The sequence below is a fragment of the Rhincodon typus genome, chromosome 4 (genome assembly GCF_021869965.1).
Source record: "Rhincodon typus isolate 14 chromosome 4, sRhiTyp1.1, whole genome shotgun sequence".
Classification (NCBI taxonomy): Eukaryota; Metazoa; Chordata; class Chondrichthyes; order Orectolobiformes; family Rhincodontidae; genus Rhincodon; species Rhincodon typus.
In genome coordinates, this window is record NC_063335.1 from 45,726,130 (window position 1) to 45,746,241 (window position 20,112).

The window sequence follows — 20,112 nt, forward strand, 5'->3', positions numbered from 1 at the left end:
AGGTTTAACCCTCTCAGTATTGGGATGGTGGGGTCAGTCCCAGGTTGGTACTTGATCCCCTCAGCAGGGGTGTCGGTGGTCAGTCCTCTGCTGCTCGTCGCCGTGCAGATGGGCGGCCAGCTCCCGGATCAAAGCCACTTTGCCGATCTGGTCATTGCGGCGTTTCTCCAGGATCAGGTCATGTAGACTCTGGAACTCGAGCGTGTGGCTGCTGTGCTCGGACAGGTGAAGCTGTAAGCGGTACGGCTGCTTGCCGATGCGCAGCTCTCCGCCAACCTTGAACTCTCGGCGGCCGCAGCGGCACCAGGCAGCGAAACACTCGGAGCTACTCCAGCGGAGCTGAGCCCCCCGCACGCCGACCTGCTGCAGGGCGGCTCGGACCACGGCGTCGGCCGGCAGCGCCTTAAAGCGGTACCGCTGGCTGACCAGGCGGCCCCTCCGGCCCTGGCTAGCATCCGTCAGGAAGTCGTTGCGGATCTCCGCCTGGTGCAGGTGCACCACCTGGAAGTCGCCTACATAGACGGCCCAATGAGGGCACTGACCCGCCGCCACGAACTCCACCAGATCTCCGGGCTGGCACCTTCCCAGCAGGATCTCGGCCGGCTGAGGGGTCAGCAGCTCCTGGCCGTCTCCTTTGGCCGAGCGGCCTGCTCTCCTCCTCTTCTCGTAGATGCACTGGTCCCGGTAGTAGACGGAGCACTCCACCTCGTTGAGGAGGTCGTACGTGTCCCCGCCGTCCTCCTCCTCTTTATTCCGGTCACACTCCCTCTCGCCGCCGGCGGCTGGACCCCTACCCGAGCCCGTCTCTCCGGCCACCGGCTCGTCCGCCAAATCGTCGTCTTCATCCACTGAAAAGATGTAGGAGACCCCGATGCGGGGCCCGGGCTCCGTCCCGGCCGGTTCCGCCGTAGGTACCTCGGCGTAACTCAGATGGGTCAGTCTCTCCACCTGGTTCCCCATTCAACTTCGACCTCCACCTCCTTCCCTTGTGTATTTTTAATCTTTTTTTTAAAAGATCACACAAACACACACACACACAAGTTCGCAGGACTGTAAATAAACCAACCCCGGCAACCACTGAGACGAAAAAGGCGGAGGTTGGGGAAAAATAACAAAAATAATCTCCACCTGTAAAAAAAAAGCACGAACAAACCCACGCTCAAATCCTCCCGGCTAAAGGGTCTTCCACACCGGCCTCCATCGGCTCTGAGGGTCCAGGGCAGCAGCGATGGCAAATAAGCAGAGAGGTAGGTAGGTTGGGGGCGATGGGGAAGTAAAATAAAAAGTTGGAGTCGATCAGTAGTCAGATAGCTCCCCCTCCTCGGCTCTGGAGTACAGTTGTTTTGTGGGTTTTTAGATTTGAAAAGAGTTTGGGTTTGTAGAGTCTCCTCCTGCCTGGCTGCCTCCCTTGCCTCAGGTGTTGTAGTCCGTCCAAACTGCAAACAGGTACCAAAAGGAGAGCGTGTATGTGTGTGTGAGAGAGAGAGAGATAGGAGGGATCTTTCCCCGCCCCTTGTCTCCCACAGTCTCTCCCTCTCCTGGAGACTGGCTCAGCCACTGCCTGAAGGATTTCAGCTGAAGAGCGGAGCCGCTGCTGCGGGCTGGCGTGAGAATGTGACTCATTCACACCGATACTCGGTCTCCCTCTCCCTCACTCACTCTCTCCCTCCCTCTCTGTCTCGGAAACGTCAAGGTAAGTGAGCTGGCGGAAACGCAAAGGATCTGCCAACTCTGGGGAGCAGCCAAAAGCTTCTGGAGTGCCGCCCCCATCCACTGTCTGGTCGCGTACACACACACACACACACACTCTCACTCTCTCTATATCTCGGCCAGTCTCTCGGGCTCTGCCACTTTGAAAAACTACTTTCCTGCAAAAATTCCGACAGAGGACGGCGAGGCTAGGAACGCCACTGTGCTTTATGTGCACGCACAGAGCGAAGGTTTGCAAAGCCGAATTGGGGGGAGGGTGTTTGTAAATCGGCAGCGGTCGCTCGGCACCTGAGAAATGAAACTGCTTGTGTCAGTTCATTTCTGCTCTCGGATAGTGACAGACCTGCTGCGTGTCTGCAAAAGGGTGTCTGCTCTTTATCATTTTTTGGACGGCATTAACGCTGAGAGGAAGATCCGGCCAAGTCATGTTGGAGTTGGAATGAGAGCAGTTTGATCAGGTTCGGGAACTATATCTGGGCGCGGGGTGGGGAGAGAGGGAGAGAGAAATCGCAAACCCTCCGGTACTAGCCGAGGACAAAGACGTTTGTGCGTTACGAAAGACCTGGGTGTATTGAGTTCACATTCCACATATGGTTCAAAGGTTATGCAGTGTCTCACTTGAAGTAAGACTGACGTGTGACTGTGGGCCGCTTCTCTCCCAAAATTCAGGAGAACGTACAAATCAATACTCCCAAAGGCCTACAACAAATTATTTTGAAAGGTCTTGCATTCACGTAGCGCCTACCACAACCTTCCAAAGTGGTTAACAGACTTTTTGATCTGCACGCACAGCCACTTCAGGCGTGGAAACAGCAATGCCAAAGGCTGCCAGATAACATCTAGGTGTTGGGAAAGGGACAGATCTTGGCCAGGGCACTAGAGAGAAATAGTACAGGGAGTTATTTTATGTCCAATGTAGAAATCAAACCAAGCATTTTGTTGTTTTTAACGCGAGAATATACAAACAAGTTGCAGGAGTAGTCATTTGGCCCCACTAATCTGCCTTGTCATTCAGTAAGATCAGGCTATTCTGATTGTAACCTCAAATCCACAATCCTGACCCCGATAATCTTTCACAAGTTGCTTAACAAGAAACTGTCTACCTCTGCCTTAAAATCAAAATCTCTACTTCTCTTCTTTGGAGGAGACTTCCAAAAGCTCATGACTCTGTGCAAAAACGAAATGCACCTCATCTGTACTGATCTATGTTCTATGTATGAAAGGTAGTAAGGAAAAGCCAGGGAACTATAGACTGGTGGGCCTGACATCAGTGGCGGACAAGTTGGAGGGAATCCTGAGGTAACAAGGTGTAGAGCTGGATGAACACAGCAGGCCAAGCAGCATCATAGGAGCAGGAAGGCTGACGTTTCGGGCCTAGACCCTTCATCAGAAAATCAGAAATCCTGAGAGACATGTATTTGGAAAGGCAAGGACTGATTAGGGATAGTCAACATGGCTTTGTGCATGGGAAATCGGGTCTCACTAACTTGATTGAGTTTTTAATGGCCAGCTCCTCATGTTTTTTGATTCTCTTGTGGGACATGGGCTGGCCAGTGTTTGTTGCTTGACCCTAGTTGTCCTTGAGAAGGTGGTGGTGAGCTGTTACCTTGAACCGCTGCAGTCCATGTGCCGTAGGATGACCCACAATAATCATAATAATTCGAGATTCGAGGAAATATCGTCTCCACATCCAACTCTTCAAGACTGGTCAGGGTCTAATATGTTTCAATGAAATTATTGCTTACTGTTCTAAAGTCCAACTGATACTTACCTAGCTTGTCCAATATTTCATTATAAGACCGCTTGCTCATTCTGGTATAATGTAGTCAATCTTCTCTAAATTTGCATCTTTAAGGTGACAAATACAGTGCACGATAGTCCAGATGTAGTCTCACCAGTGTCCTTTGTAATGGAAGCTTAGCCTCCCAATGTAATCCAAAAGATGGCCCTCTGCCCTGATTCTTGCTAGGCAGAAAATTAAAACAGCATCTTGCACACATCTAGATCTTCCGATAGCAATGAGCAGCTTTGGTGATAGTGTCTGGACGAGGAATCTTTGAAATACGATCTTTTTTGTGTAATCTGGAAAAACGGGACCTCAGTTTAGTATCTTGTCCAAGGGCCAGGGCCTTCCACAACACTGCACTCCCAAAGTGACACCCTGCATTGTAAAGTTAAATTAGGTGCTCAGTGCTCAGACGCAACAGAGCTGAGCTGATCTGAACATTTAAAATGATCAGAATTTCCATTCTGTACTTCCTGTTTGTCAGACAAGTTATTTAAATTACATTTTATTAAAGAAGCTTCAGATGCCAAAGAAATGCATTGAATCCTTTTTATTTTGATGTTTTATTCAATTCTCAGAGTCTAACAAAAATGCTGGTGTAATATATGATCAAAAACAATTCTGGACAAAGCAGGATCCACAAGCAAAACAAAAAGAAATATCAGCACTGCTTAATCTTTTGTGATAGAATTCAATAGAATTTTAACACAATTCAATAGAATTTTAACAGAGGGAAACTGACAACATATTTCAGAATTGGTCTTAAAACTATCAGTGTCTACAAGAAGACCCAATTGGGACAGTTTGAAGAATTCCAACATAAACTGTGCTCAATTGTACATTTGGCTTTAGATTGTCTGCCCATTTGAATATTAAAAAAATATATTTTGCATTTGTATGATATCTTTCATGTCCTGACCATGGCCCAAAGTGCTGCACTGCCATTGAAGTGACTTTGAAATGTATCCACTGGTGTAATGCAGAAAAACAACCAGGAGATAAATAACCAGATAATCAGTTTCAGTGGAGTTAGTTTAGGGTTAAATGTTGGACAAGGAGAAATCCTGTATAGTGCTATGGGTCATTTATGTCCATCTGAGAGGATGTGCAGAAGCTCAATTTAAGTTTTCATCTAAAAGAAACTTTTTATCCAAAAGATTGCCCTAATTAGCAGTGCAAAACTGAGGGAGTATCAGTTTGGATTATATTCTTGTGACTTTCAAACTCGAGGTAAGAATGCGAATACTGAGACATGTCAGACAACTAGCTACCTTTTCAGAAACACATTCCATTTGTTGAATGAAACACATACCAGCATTGTTCTGTGATGTTTTACTTTTTTCTGCTGTCATTAATTGTGAGGTTGAAACTATTCAGTGCTTGCATGCTTTATGATAAAACTTTTGTTACGGCCTTGAAGGGAGGAAGGGGTTTCAATAACAAATATTCCAAAAGAATCAGCAAATGTCTGTGATTCTTCGTAACATTTTAATTTTATTTCTACATTTTTTTCTGAAGTATCTTGGATATCCACTTAATTGTGGCATGGAATGAGAATGCCTGGGGTGTATCTATGATCACTTATGGCTAAAGTATTAGCAGCCTCTCAGTGTTATGCAATAGTGGCCACCACAGTCCCAAAGGACGATAGGGCTGCTCTCTCATTAGAGAAAGATAACTGATGACAAGTTTTACCTGCGGGTCACCACGCCTCAGTGCTGGGGTGAGGTCATGAAAGCAGGACCTTCATGGTGACCTTAGCTGGTGTGGGAATTGTTGGCATCACTTTGCATTGTAAACCAGCTGTCCAGCCAACTGTGCTAGCTGTCGGGTTTCCCAGAATAGTGGTTGAGACCCCAAGTGTGGTCCAGAGCTGAAAGTTTGGTGTCACGAGCTCTGAGGGTAGCAATAGCCATCATGGGGCTCTGCACAAGTTAGAACTGTATTAACAGACAGGTTCACATTCTTACCAGCCCCTCTCACCTCTCAATTCTCACTGACGGCTTGTGACAATTTTCAAAACTTGCATTGGTGTCACCAAGTTAAAAAGTTTGGGAAGCACTGGTTTGGTGATTTTTTCCAAATGAGGGTATGTGTGTCATAATGCAAAGTGGAGAATTGTGTATTTATTTAGTGCCTTTAACGTAATGAAACATTCCAACATATTTCACAAAATCTTTGTAAAAGAAACGGTGGCACTGGACCACCTGAATTAATTAGGCCAGATAACAACAAAAACTTTGTTAAATAGGTAAGTTTTAAAGAATATCTTAAAGGAGGAAAATGAGCAAGAGTGGTGTACAAAGGAATTCCAGAGCTTTAGGCCCAGTGACAGAAGATATAACCACCAAAGGTGGAACAGTTATAATTGAGAATGTGCAAGAGATTTGAATGAAAAGAGCACAGATATTTCACAGGATTGTGTTGGTGGAGGAGACTGGGGACGCTCTTTTAAATAAAATTGCCCTGAATGAAAATGAGAAGCTGATGTGGCAAGCAATGATTGTGATTACGAATCTAGAAAGTCATTGAAAAAGAAAGATTGTGATGGGTTTAAAAAAAAAGGAGTAAAGCTGTAAAATTGGTAGGGTATGTTCTATACATACACCAGAGCATTGCTTTACTCTGAGCACCCTTATAGGGTGAATCAGTTCTTTCACTGTGTGCTAGGTTATAAGGTGGTTGGATGTATTGCCATCTCCCTTCTACCATGATTGTTCATAAGGGGCTCCATTCTGAGCCTGCGTTCCTTTAAGAACATCTCCACAGGAACAATGGAAAATTATGAGCTCAAGTCCCATTCCACACACTTGAGGACATAAAGGCTGAAACCCGACCAGGTGCGGCACTAATGTGGCACTGCGTGGTCAAAAGTGTTGTCTTTATGATGAGGGTCTCAGGAGGACATAAAAGATGCTATTCCATAACTTTGAAGAAAAGTAGGGCTGCTATTCCCAGTGCCCTGTTCATTATTTAGCAAGATCACAGGAAAACAGACTATCTGGGATCCTGTGCTCAATTTAGATACATATAGCAACACTGATAACACAACTAAAGTACCTGATTATAGCCGTAACAATTCCTAAAGTTTGTAAAGCTCAGTATGAATGCATTGCTTCTCTTTCTCCAGCTGCTGAATCCACTGTGACTGCTAATTCACCTGCCACCTTTGAGAAGACTGAAACGGTCCCTGAAGTGGCCATTTAAAGAATTCACCATCATTTTATTTTCCTCCCTCCCAAAGACATGAAGACAACGAATACTATGTCTCTCCTTTCAGATGATCTATGAGGCTGTTGCAGGATCTGGGGAGACATTACAGTGGGCTATAAGGCTGCCTTGCCCCTCAGATTGTCTGGGAGTCTTTCAGGAAGCCTACAGGAATCTACAGGAAGCCTACAGGAACATTTCTTCCCTCTGCTCATTGTTGTCAGTGGTTATCACTCTAACCTGGTGATATGACTGATATCACAACCCCTGCCCTATCTCCCCTCTCTGCCAAAAATGACCAGGCACTGTAAGAGAGTAATCCCTGCTTGGAGAGGACTGAAAGTAGAGCAGGCTAATGGCAGACAGCTGGAATTCTGAGGAAGGAGCAGATTTAGGAGAGAAAGCACGGAGAAGGACTGGGTTTAAAAGAGTAGAAAGAGCTTTACTCTGTATCTAACCTTGTGCTGCCCCTGTCCTGAAAGTGCTTGATGATGATATCAAGGCAGCTTTACTTTTATTTTAATGGTTTACTTCCAATTCAAAACAGTAGAGAGAACTTCAAATTCAGCTTTAAAGAGGAGAAGGGGTTTTATATCCAACTCTGTGCTGTACCTGCCCAGGGTGTATTTGATGGCAAAGGTGTCGAGAAAGCTTTACTTTCCATTTAATTTTAGTTCAAAAGTAGAGTAAATTTTTCCCTGTATCTAGCTCCATGCTGTACCTGAACTGGGAGTTTTCAAGGGACACTTTCGAAAAAGCTTTACTTTCAGTTTAAAGGAGGAGAGAATGGCTGGATTTGAAAGCTGTCAGCAGGAATAAAGATAGGAGATTACAACTAGAGGGGGAAGAATGTGTGTCTGGCTTCAGAGGTAGAGAATCACAGTCAGGTGTCAGGAATGAGGACTTTGGAGAGGAGACCAGAGAATGGGGTCAGAAAGAGTGTATTGGATAAAGATGGCTTGGGTGAGAGAAGAGCAGAGACTAGTTGGATTGAAGCTAGGTGAAGGGTGAGAGGTAGGATAGGCATGGTATCTCCAAGACTACCTCCAATCAGAGTTAGGAACTGTAGTGGATTAACAGCAGTTTTACATTGATGAATTTCAAAATCACGGTACTGCAAAGCTAAAAGTCCAGCTAGGCTCAGATCCTGAGGGTTAAGATGTAAATAAATATTAAGAATGTTGAGGCTTGCTTTCTGGAAAAGTGAGTTTTTGCAATGATTTTTTTGGAAGAGTTAAAAAATTCTGAACAGTATTGATAAGAGCCAGATATTGATGTACATAGGTAGAAGCTTAACAAAGCAACTAGATATATTTGGGTGTCAAAGAAGTTTGAGGACAGGAAAGTCAGATGAGTTTTAAAGAATCATCTGTATTGCTGCTCCAGTGTCTTAAGACCAAGTATAAAATTGTATTACACCTGTGGACCTAAAGAGTTCAAAGCTTTAATACAAAAAGCTGTTTCCATTATGCAATTACACCAGGAGGGCCATGGTGTGGCTGGAAAGTGAAAATAAATGGCAAGAAAGCACCCTTTTAAAATTGGTTATTTGTCAGCTATATTAATAGTTCGTTTGTATGAGCACTTTTATTGAAAGAGGGTTGATGACATTGTTAGGTGAAACTTGCTTGGAGAAGCTGTTGAGCCAGTAAATGTGCAGACATTCAATTATTATCTCCAGGTACAGTTGTTAATTAACCCAGAGTGCTTCAGTGATCATTCAATTTGCACTGTTTTCTGCATTTCCCTAGGTAATATGCCTGCTCAAACTTGAGTCACAGAAACCTGTCAAAGCTTTTTATAAAAAATATACGACATGTTATCAATGATAAACCAAAATAACTTCGACCAAAGTAAAATTAGAATACTGAGGAATAACTAAAGGGCTTCATTTGTGGTATATTGGACATTGTGAGAAATACTCCATTGCATTACACGTAACTTCCCCTGTTTTTTTTTTTGCTGTGCTGTTTGGCATATTGTTTTTGTCAAGGCTCACTGTTCATTTAAAGATCACAATATTACAGTTGCTGCTGTACTTACCATTCAGGCCTAAAAACATCAAAGTGGCATATGATGCATGGAATCATCATCTCTGCTTATTGCTGGTCAGTCATCTTTATCATTGCCCAGCAACTTGACCATATTCTTGATACTATCTCTCACTCTTCTGCCTTGGCACTGGCAGTAACTTTAACCTGTTTGCTTGGGCCTCTGCACTCAACGAACCCATTTATGCACTTTGAACAGTCAGAGGAAGCCTTGTATTTGATTTCTTATCTGAAAGATACTGTACTAACAACGCTGCCTCTCTCAGTACGATACTGCAATTTCAGTCTGGATTCTATGTTGAAGTCCTGCACTGGAACTTAAAACCTGTCACCTTCTGACTTACCATTAACTCCAAAAGCAATATCACTGATGGTCAAACACCTTTAAAAAACAAAGCATTTTTCTAGCCTCTCCACGACATTTTAAGTTTGAGATGTGATGAATAGAGGAGGGATAATTAAGGACAACCACAGCCTTTGTGTTGGATATGGCACTGACCAGTGGAGATTTTGTGCAATGATTCTCAGGGTGAAGGGTCGGGGATAATGTACAGAGCACTTGTAACATCTCGACCCCAGGCAAGATTCCCCAATTTCTTATTATTCTGGATGAGACACCATATGCTCCAGCTGAGGAGGGATAAACTGATTCCTGTCTATTCACCCTCGCCCTCGGTCACAACAAGCATACTTGAAAACGATCCCTCCCTTGTGGATGCCTTTCTGCCAGACCAAATGAATTTAGGGTTTAAAAGGAGCCAATTTAATTAAGTTTTATTGAGTTCACAAAAGAGTGACACCAAAAGAATGTATTAGTTAACAAATGCAAAAGAAATAATAACACAACACATGTACACACAAAATAGAAATATAAAGTGAGTCTAAAAACAATACAAGTTAAACAATGTGTGGATCCATTTATCTATGCGGTTCTTGAAGAATTGATAGTAAAAAGTTGATGGTTGAACATTCAATTTCAGAATACTTGACTTTGCAGTTAGTTGAAATTTTTTGACCTTTTTTCCTTCTGACTGTGGTTAGCCAGCAACACTCAGAATGAATGAATCCTTCTCGTCCTGTTTTCTTCTGATTGGCCTGCTGACTAACTGGCATCCAGCACTGAAAGTGAGAGAGTCCTTTTACCTACAGTGCGACAGTGATTAGTGTGTGGTTCTTCAACGCTGACCTTCACAGCACCTGGTGGTCAAACCCAGTCTGGTACACATAAAGCTCTGTTCACTAGCACATCTTTGTCCACTAACAGTCCTGCCATCAGCGTATACAAACCAGGATTGTAGTGAGTTTTTAACCCTTTCTTTTACTGTATTCCAGGTAGGGCAAAACATAAAAAAATCATGTATAAGAGATGGTTTTCTGCTGAGAGAGGGGGAGACAAACAGCCTCCTATCTCCTCCTGTTCCATCTCTCCCTTGGTGTGAAGTTTCTCTGACACCTCGTCAGGTGCAATATTCTGTGGGTCCCAAACAAGACTTTGCCAGACTGTGACTAAATTTGCATCATTTTTTTCTTTGTCTGTAGCAGCCCTTTTTTTAAAATAAAAGGGACATTTCTCATTAAAAGTTTAAGACAAAATCTTTGTAACATTTCGGGGTTCTGATTCATCATGACAGTAATGGTAATTGTGAACTGAGAAAGGTAGCATTGTTGGTCAGATGGGCCATTGACCAACCGCATTACATTGGAAGTGCACTATGTACCCCCTCATTTTGACCTGTCATATCTCTCCTTCAATGATAGAGTTGGAAAGGAATATGAAAGGTAGGATAGAGAGAGGAAGAATAAAAAAAAACAAGAGAAACACGAGGATGATAGACTGATAGGTAGAACATCCTCCTAACTCTCTTAGTGATTTGAACATACAAAATGCTTTGTGGAAGCCCTCTCAATATGCCATAAAATACTGATTCAGATTTGATGGCTGTAGTGCACGTCAAATTCTATGCATTCATCATTATGACTCGTCTGAGCCTGACAGCAGTGTCCAGAGATCATACATGTGCAGATGTGGAAGTACAGAAGTTGCTGTCAATGATTGTACTTCTCCAGAGGGTGCATTCTTTAAGTCCCCATGTACTGTAACCTCTTGGAAATCATTAAACTGACAATAGGTTTCACTGTTTCTCTATTAACCTTGCCGTAAAAATCCTTGAAAAAGTTCCACCCTGTAGAATTTTTAATGGTGAACTAGTTCATAATTACTGCTGAACAACCTCAATGGGACTGAAGGAACCATTTTATATCTATTGCCAACTTTCTCTAATCAAAAGATTCCCATTTTAGATTATTTTTAAAAGTTTGTTCGTGATATTTTAGCTTCTACATTATCACTGTGTTTCAATGTGTTTGGTGGCATTATCCTGCTTGCTGACATCACTACTGCCATATGCCTGGAGAAATTCCCATACCTTGATGCCAGATTCAAACTGAGGTCAGGAAAGGGGACAGCCATGCTGTAGAGATCACTAGCTCTGTTCAAGGTCAGAAGGAAACACTGTTGCTGACAGGAATTCATTCTAAAACTATTGGACCTCTATGCAATAAGATTGATAGTCCATTCATGAAGCTGAATTCCATTCTAGTCAATTGACTTAATAAGATCTGCTACCAATTTTGGCTTATCAATCATGCTTCCTGGCTTAGAGACAAGTTTTGTCTTGGTTTCATGCTGTACTTTTTAACTATGCAAGGACATGATTGAGAGCAAGTTTCCTCTTGTTGGAGAGCATAGAAATAAAGGATTGAGTTTAAAAAAGAAATTGATCTCCCATTTAAAATGGAGATGGAAAATTCTTTCTTTCAGAGAGTTGTTGGTCAACAGAATTCTCTTCACCAAAGACCAATGGACCATAAGATATAGAAACAGAAGTAGGCCATTCTACCCATCATGTTTGCTCTGCTTGAAGGCAGGCTCATTTATAATTATTAAGGCTTACTTAGAAGTTTTATTGATTGACAGGGGAGTCAAAGAATATAGGGGATAGACAGGAAAGTAAAGACCCTCATCAAATCTGCTATGAGTTTATCAAATGCCAGCACCTGCTGGAGGAGTCAAATAGCTTACTCCTGCATCTGATCGGGATATTTGTATCTATAGTTTAAGTTCATTGGGTCAGGACCTATTCATTCGCAATAAAGGTAACATGTTTGGGAACAGGTTATTTTTATATTGAAGTACAAGTACATTACTTGATTAAATGTTCTCAATTTACTATATGTTAATTGCCTTTACCTCTGCATTTTTAAAATACCTGTGTTGGAGAGACTTAGCCGTGCAGTTGCTGACCTCCAATGACACCATGGACAGTTCATCTCCCTCCATTCCCCTCTGCCCCCATTAATTTTAGTTTATTTTACCACTTATAATCCTTACAGAGAGGTGCTCTAGTGTGCATTTGGCAGTTGCTTCCTTGGTGTGGCTAGATCAGGAGTTAAGTGACCCAGGACTCGAATTCCACTGCACAGCCCTTAGCTTAACAGTGCAAGTGCTTAGCATTACTGTCCCAGATTCTAAATTCATGTCAGGGGAGCTGGTGGTAGATACTCAGGGTAGTGAAGTGTGGGAAATCAAATGAGTTAATTGTGATGCAACTGCATCATGTGCTGTTGTAAGATGGCAACGTTCCTAATTTTTGATAGTTTTAATAAAAAGGTCAATGTGACCACAAACTAGGATTTTCTGTTGTAATTCTGTGCCACTTTTAAATAAGTGTACAGACAGGAAGAATTTCACCATCTATGTTCTTGTCAAGGACATGTTATGGATATGGATACAGCTTACAAGACAATGTTGCCAGTTTATACTCTTGATAGGAGGAGTATATCATTTCCTGTCTTTTCAGGTTCTACATGCAGTGTATAATTCCTTTGGGAAGATGATGAAGATGGAGCCAACTTGCTTGCCAAACTCTTGCTGGTGCCACTCTGTCATTGTTCACCAAGCGATTAGAAATAGCTCCTTGCTTAACTGATCATATTTTTCCATCCTATTACTTGCCCTGTGATTGTAAAAAAAGAAACATGGCAACTTCTTAATGCTGACTTGGAATTGTGGGCAGAACCTGAGTCATTACACAGTCATGGAAATAAATTTTACATGTACTGTAGGCTGTATTACCCTTGAAAGTGACACAATAAAGTTTATTGTTGTTGGTTCAAAACTATGGAATTATATGGCTTTATTCTCTTAATAGGCCCCCTTAATTTCACACCTAGCTCATTTTAACCATAAAAGTGCCAAATCCCTAGCTAGATCGCAACCTAAGTTGGGTGGTCTGATCCCGGCTCAAAATGCCTATCCTGGCCAGCTTTGAATCTTCCACTGTAGGTAGACTGGAGACAATCCAGAAATCTGTTGCCCCTATCTGAACTTGCACCACATTCCATTCACTTATTAATTTGTGCTTTGGGAGCATGGGTTCGAACCCCACCATGGCAGAAGTTGAAATTTGAATAAATGAAAATCTGTGATTAAAAGCTAGCCTAATGGCAATGATGTAACCATTGTTTCAAAAACCTCTTATTCACTAATGTCCTTTAGGGAAGGCAATCTACCATCTTTACTCGGTCTGGCTTACTTGTGATTCCGGATCCACAGCAATGCGGTTGACTCTTAACTGCCCTCTGAAATGGCCCTGTCAAGCCAGTCTGATTAGGGGTGGGCATTAAATTTAGGCTCAGCCAGTGACACACACATACCAATGAAGAAATAAAAAAAAACTGTGCTCATTGACCTGCATTTGCTCCCAGTTAATAAATGGCTCTATTCAGTCTTTTCAAATCCCTCAATTGCCTCTACTCTCCATTTCTCTGAATTTTCCTTCAGCACTCTGACCCTTCAGGATATTTAAGCTTCTCCAATTCTGGTTCTTGATGTCATAATGGTAATAAAACATTCACTATTGCTGATGATTCATGACACCAACTAAAAATGGGAGGTTAAAAATGTATGCTTCAAGGATGCCCCATGAACTTTAAACTGTGTATTCCTCATCATCTTTTTTGTACTGGACACTATCCTTTAAGTTATGTCTTCATTTCTTTTCTCAGAGTTAGTAGATAATAAAATTGCACTTTCAGTCAAGAAAATGTATTGACTTCTTACTTTTGCAATAGTCATTAATTAAGTGGACTTTAATTGATGGGAGGTATTGTCTCAGACTAAAAATAATTTATATCTTTGTTGTGGCCAAATAGTGAGATTGAAAAGGGGAGAGCAGATTCATCCTTTCTCCACCTGCTTGTAATATTGAGTATCACCAGTGTTAATTATTGCACCATTGGCATTAATACCATTAGTTAACTAAAATACTGGAATTTTCCTTTCCCTGTATTTCTTTATATCTCTCTCTTTCTTCCTTTTAGGTAGTTCCTAAGCATATATTTTCAACAAGCTTGTGGTTTCTTCCCTAACAATTAATTATTTTATCAATTATTTCTTTATAAAATTCCTGTGAACGCTTTCAGATATTTAACTACATTAAAGGACTCATGATACAAAAAGTTGTTATACAGTACTTTTATACTTATAACTGACTTCTTGTTAATGTGGCTCGTAATGCAGTCATAACATTTTCCCTGATGTGACAAAGTGTAGAGCTTGATGAACACAGCAGGCCAAGCAGCATCAGAGGAGCAGGAAAGCTGACGTTTCGGGTCTAGACCCATTTCTGATATTCTGTTATCTCAGATTCTCCAGCATCGGCAGTTCCTACTATCTCTGTAACATTTTCCCTGCAGTTTTAGGGCGCTATAAGATAATTGCTAAATGCTGTGGTAGCTGCAAAGATTTGTAAGGTATTCGAAGATCAGATCTCATTTAGCATTATATTTAAGAATGAAATGTGAAAGAGTTATGTTAAACCTGTATAATGTGGGTTTAAACACCACAGCAGGAGATTCCCAACCCTGCAGCCATTTTGATTTTCTCTATTGCTTGATTTTCCTCAGTTATCGGAGTCAGATCTGCAAGTACCAATATTCAACCTTATGGTTTGATTTACATGTTCCTCACTGCATACTTTAGCACTTGCATCTATTTGCTAACACAGATCCCTTTTTAATACATCTGTGGCACTACAGTAAGCACATTCTTTCTTTTTGAATTACACAATGCTCACCAACGGAATTTTTATTAAACTGGAATATTACGAATGCCAGCTTACCCACTTAAGGCCTGATTAGCACCACCTGGCATGTCACAAACTTTTTCCTAAAGAGGTCTGCTCCACGAAACAAAGCGCTCATTTAATTCTCAATGTCTGGCCCCATGTCAAATATAGCAACGACTGTGTTCAACACTTCTTTGTTCTGGGTGTTGTATGGTGAGAAATCTAAAATCCAATATTAATTCTGAACACAGCAAAAGATTCTGGTGCCATTTGAATTGTCTTAAAGGGTGATAGCAATGACTGAAATGACAGCACAATTTGTATTTTTTAGAGAATTTACAGCTGATAAGAAAACTGTATTTTTGTGCTTTTATCTTCATTCTTGATTCTGACAGCAAAATAGCAGGTCCATGGACCATATGTCCTAATGACTCGGGATCATATAAAACAACACGACCCTTTGGCTGTTTACAACGTGTAGAGTACTACCTGCACTGTCTGTGCTTGCAAAACTCAGAATATAATGTCAAAAATTAAATGAGATTCAGTGATTGGACAGCACTTATTGAATAATCGTGATTGTACCAAGAATCACATGAATAACCAATTCAAGATTATTGGCCAGATTTACAACAAGGCTTGCTAAAAGCTACAAATGTTTATATGCACGGCCCAGCTGTCTGCAGGAAAAAAAATTGTTCAGGCATTTCAGCTTTGACCTCCAAACTTCTGTTTTTTGCATTGTTCCCTGGCCCATTCTCCACAGCAGGCCCCAACCAATGAGGGTCAATATGCCTTTTGAATTTGGACCAAAGCATTGGAGCAATTGTTCCCTGATGTATTCTTCATTAACACCCTGTTTCTCATGTAATATAAATTCATACTTCCTTTGAAATTTGCTATTCTTGTGTCTGTCCTGATGAGTGCAAGAGAAAAGCTTCAACAGCACACACTATATTCAACAATACACAAGTTCTTCAAAAAATGAATAGTTCTGCTCAATCAGTTTTCTTTTGAAAATGAGATTTGCACATGATGTGGAATGAATTTGCTCTGCTGGACCCATGCATTTGTTTAATATTCCAACCTCCTTCAGCACTTTCTGGGATATCTTCTCATCAACTTGTTCAGAGATATTATAATACACTTCTGGAGCAGCTGGAACTTGAACCCAGGCCACCTGCTTCAAAAGTAGGGATACTTCCACTGTGCCCCAATGCCCTTCAGCACTTTTTAATATAAATACCGTAATTATGTGACTTCGCAAACAATTAAATCAGAATGAATGGCAAGCATGTTAAAATAGGACATAGGAGTAGGAGTAGTTTTTTTAGATCCTTGGGCCTGCTCCACCATTCAATAAAATTATGATCAATGTGGTTGTGGTCTCAGCCCCACTTTCATGTCTATTCCCTCCTCCCTTTCCATGACACTTGACTGCTTTGTGTATGAAAAAGGTACAGTATCTAACTGAGACTTGAACAAATTTAAAGACCAAATTTCGATTGGCTTCTTGGAAAGAAAGTTCCATAATTTGGTGACTCTCTGAGAGAAAGAAAATCCCCTAATCTCTGTCTTAAAAGGGAGACTTCTTTATTTATAAATAAGTAAAATTAAACATATCTGTTTAGATATGACAGCAATGGTGTGACAACTAATTGTTCTATATGTTCTAAATTTTGTTAATCTATCCCCAATGACATGTATATCACAATATACGTTTTGCCCTCATGTGCAGCTTTGTTTTCTCTCAATATCACTTGTATATTTTCGGAAAGGAACTTTGTATGAATCAAAATATGGCAAAATGTTTCTTGACTCGCTGGAACATAACTGTCTTGCTTGTCACTGGGGAAATGCAGCTTCAATTTCAGACATTTCCTTCTTCCATTTACATTAGGTCATCTCCTTCCATTTACAATACGTCATCTCCTTCCATTTACATTATGTCATTTATACCAACACGTGACTTGTTTTTCCATTGAGAACACAATTCACACACTGACTTATGGGGAGACTGACCAATAACTCTCTTGGTGGATAGTCTACTGCAATCATAAAAGAGTTATCTTGTGTTAGGAAAAACTAAAGTTCTCCATGTTCATTAAAATAACAATCTTTAGTTTTTCTAGTTCATCCCGCACCATGTCACCCAAGGGAAAGAGTGTAGTAACGAAACGGTTGAAAAGTTAACTCAATTTTGACAAAGAAATTGCTTTATAACAAAGTGAATATGGGGTAATTGTAATTAGTTCTGTTGTAAGTAAGCCCTTTGATTTTGGCTCTTTAGAAAGTCATGGACCAAAAAGGCTAGCATAATTATTTTCTTACTAGCAACTAGTTTGATATGTCATTAATCAATTCAAGCCATGAATGATGTATTTCTTGGTGCTGGTGGTGTGGAAAATAATGTTGGTGTCATACTATTGGCCGTTCTATTGCATTTTGCAATGATCAATTTCCTTGGGATTTCAGTGCGATAGTGGACAAGAACACGCCACATGTTTCATTCATGTTATGCTATTCCATCCCAAATAGAGAGGGATTCTTCATTTGCTATTAGAATTACACAGTAAAGGGTTACACTTATGCGTCATGTTAATCCTTTATTGATTGAAAGATAACCACAATTACTCTATCCTGAATTTCAGCCTAATGTAATTGTAAACTAAAATCAGAAAATTCTGAGAACGCTCTGTGGATTGAGAAAGAAAGTGTCTTAATGTTTTAGACCGATGATCTTCAGACAGAAATGGAAGAAATCGGAGATTTAGCAGTTTATTGGCAAGTGCAGAACAATGGGAAAAAGCAGGCTGGCATTGAGAAGTAGTACAAAGGTGAAGCTTTGTGAGAGAGTAGAGGAGAGGAGTGATTAAATAACAAGAAAGATTGTGATGCAAATGTTATGATCACAACTGATGTATGACTGGATCACAGACTGAAATCCAGCTTGATAGATCATACTTTTAAAATTTAATGCGATGATCTTTGACTGAAACACAAGCATACAATGCTGAAGATTTGGTTTTAACAATAAAATGGAGTTTTATTGTGCAAAAAAAGGTAACACAGGACAAACCAATCCATTTACATATAACAGAATGTTAAAGATTTCAAAGCACATGGAAATAATAAAATCCCATCTATTCTATCACAATCACTTTACAGTACAGTTGGTTCTGATATAACGCAATAGTTCTATTCTCATGCGATCTTACATTGTAAGAAAATTGCGCAATAGTTGCGCCATTTAAACTAATGGGGCTGGAATTATGTTAGAGCCAATACTGGTAAGGATAGTTCGCATTCTACAAGTAGCAGTCTAAATTCTTCAATTGCATTAAAATCAATTCGCATTGAAGAAACATGCATTATAGCAGAACCCCCTGTATCGAAATATCAGACAAACCTCCCTTCTCTATCATTTCACCACTGTTTCTTTCAGTTGTTGGTCTTGAGAGCCTTTCCTTGATTAGTCTAGCAATTGAACTTAAACTTTCTTAGCTTCACATAAACCAAACATATCTGATCTGGAAATTTTAAATTAAACTCTTTCACAGAAGTAACCTATTTCTTAATTGGTCTAAACTGAGTTGTTTGTCTAGGAGAAGCTATTCTTACACTTAATCTCAGCTAGGTCTTCAGTGAACTAAAACCAAAAGCTTTTCAAACTGTGGGTTTTTCTCCTAAGCAAAAATTAATCAATTCTTGCATTTTTTAAACCAAAAGCAAGCTAATGCAATGTTTATTCTCTTTAGTCATGAAACTCTCCCTGAAATGAATTCCCATTGTTACTCCCGGAGCTGCTTCCTCACACAGACAGTTTTTTCTTCAGCCATGATTTTAAAACCAAACAAGTTTAACTAACAGCCCCTTCATAAACACATAGACCAAAATCTACAAGCTGCTAGTTAACGCGCAAATTGTAAAATAAACTAAAAATCTCTCACCTTGGATCACACAAAACAATGGGTAATTTAGGTAATAGGGTAATAAAGAAACAAAAGATGGGTCTAGGAGTTGTGTAGATGATACCAGTATAAATTGCTGTCTGAAAAAATGAAACTCTTTATAATCTGAAGTTATTGAACTCAATGTTGCAGCCAGAAGGGTGTAAAGTGCTGAGTCAAATACCGCTCTAATTTGTTATTGTTTTTCTTTGATTTCCAGATGTTACTCTGCAATATGTTCCAACTGATAAAGCTGTTAGTAATGTTGATGTGTTGGTTGGAGTGACACATGTTTCTCATCAATAGCTGCAGGAATATTTTAAATGAGAAGTGTCATGCCAGTTTCTTCAACTGAGATACTGAAAGTGCTGCACCAAATATGTTAAGTACTGGAGCCAATCTGTTGAATCAAGTTGAGAAACCAACCCGACATAAATAAATTTTTCAGTAATAAGAATTTCAACAAGGGTGAAATCTTAACTGTAATGTTTCGATACCTTAACTGTCTAAATAAAAAAAAAACACTTTCACAAAGAAGAATATAAATACAAAGGTTTGGAAAACACATTTCAGTCTACTTATCTGGTTCCAGAGTCCAAAAATGGAATGTACAGTTCATTATGTTTGTGTCTCTATTGATATTCTTGCCAAATGCCTTGGCAGGTCCCTTCTAAAATTGCTTCTGTTATTAGTCTCAATTGCCTTCTCAAAACATTACCCTGTGGATGAAATATTTATATTTTTGCTTTTAAGTTCTTGTTCTTGAGTACTGGATGGTTGTGGCAAGAATGTACACCATTCATTTCTTCTGAACTTTACTGCTTATGTCTCATCAGGATCAAACATGTCACCGTTTTGGATTTTGAGTGGTTCAACAAGATACTTTCTTATATTTACTGTAAACAAAACCAGCTTCTGCAGGCTCTTATGTAGCACAAATTCTGACATTTTTATTGATTCAAGGGGTATAGGCATTTCTAACAAGATCAGCATTTATTGCCTATCCCTCTTAGCGAGTCACTTTATTGCATGCAACTGAGTGGACAGCTCACTCCTTTCAGAGGATAGGTCTGAGTCTAGCACATTGTTGTGAGTCTGATTGCACATACAGGCCAGGTTTGGAGAGAACAGCAGATGCCCTTCCCTAAAGGAGATTAGTGAACCTGATGTGCTTTCACAACAATCTGTTAGATTGGCCACCATTACTGATATTAGCCTTTTAATTCAATTTTTTATTTAATTAACTGAATGTAAATTCCCCAGCTGCTGTGGTGGGA

The 20,112-nt window shown here is 40.5% G+C and overlaps 1 protein-coding gene and 2 long non-coding RNA genes across 3 annotated transcripts in view; 2 read left to right on the forward strand and 1 right to left on the reverse strand.

Annotated features, from left to right (window-relative positions):
- lratd2a (LRAT domain containing 2a) overlaps positions 1 to 988 on the reverse strand; it is a 2,647-nt gene extending 1,659 nt beyond the window's left edge. Inside the window, exon 1 of the mRNA XM_020514993.2 lies at positions 11 to 988. Coding sequence (XP_020370582.1) covers positions 61 to 960 — 900 coding nt within the window. The 5' untranslated portion in view covers positions 961 to 988 and the 3' untranslated portion in view covers positions 11 to 60. The remainder of the gene's footprint in view (positions 1 to 10) is intronic.
- A 435-nt stretch (positions 989 to 1,423) lies between these two features.
- Positions 1,424 to 19,298, forward strand: LOC125482895. The gene is made up of 2 exons (XR_007261884.1): positions 1,424 to 1,693; positions 19,056 to 19,298. It is a non-coding gene; the product is annotated as an uncharacterized LOC125482895 (long non-coding RNA).
- LOC125482894 lies at positions 1,707 to 9,648 on the forward strand. The gene is made up of 2 exons (XR_007261883.1): positions 1,707 to 2,168; positions 6,627 to 9,648. It is a non-coding gene; the product is annotated as an uncharacterized LOC125482894 (long non-coding RNA).
- Positions 19,299 to 20,112: the final 814 nt, after the last annotated feature.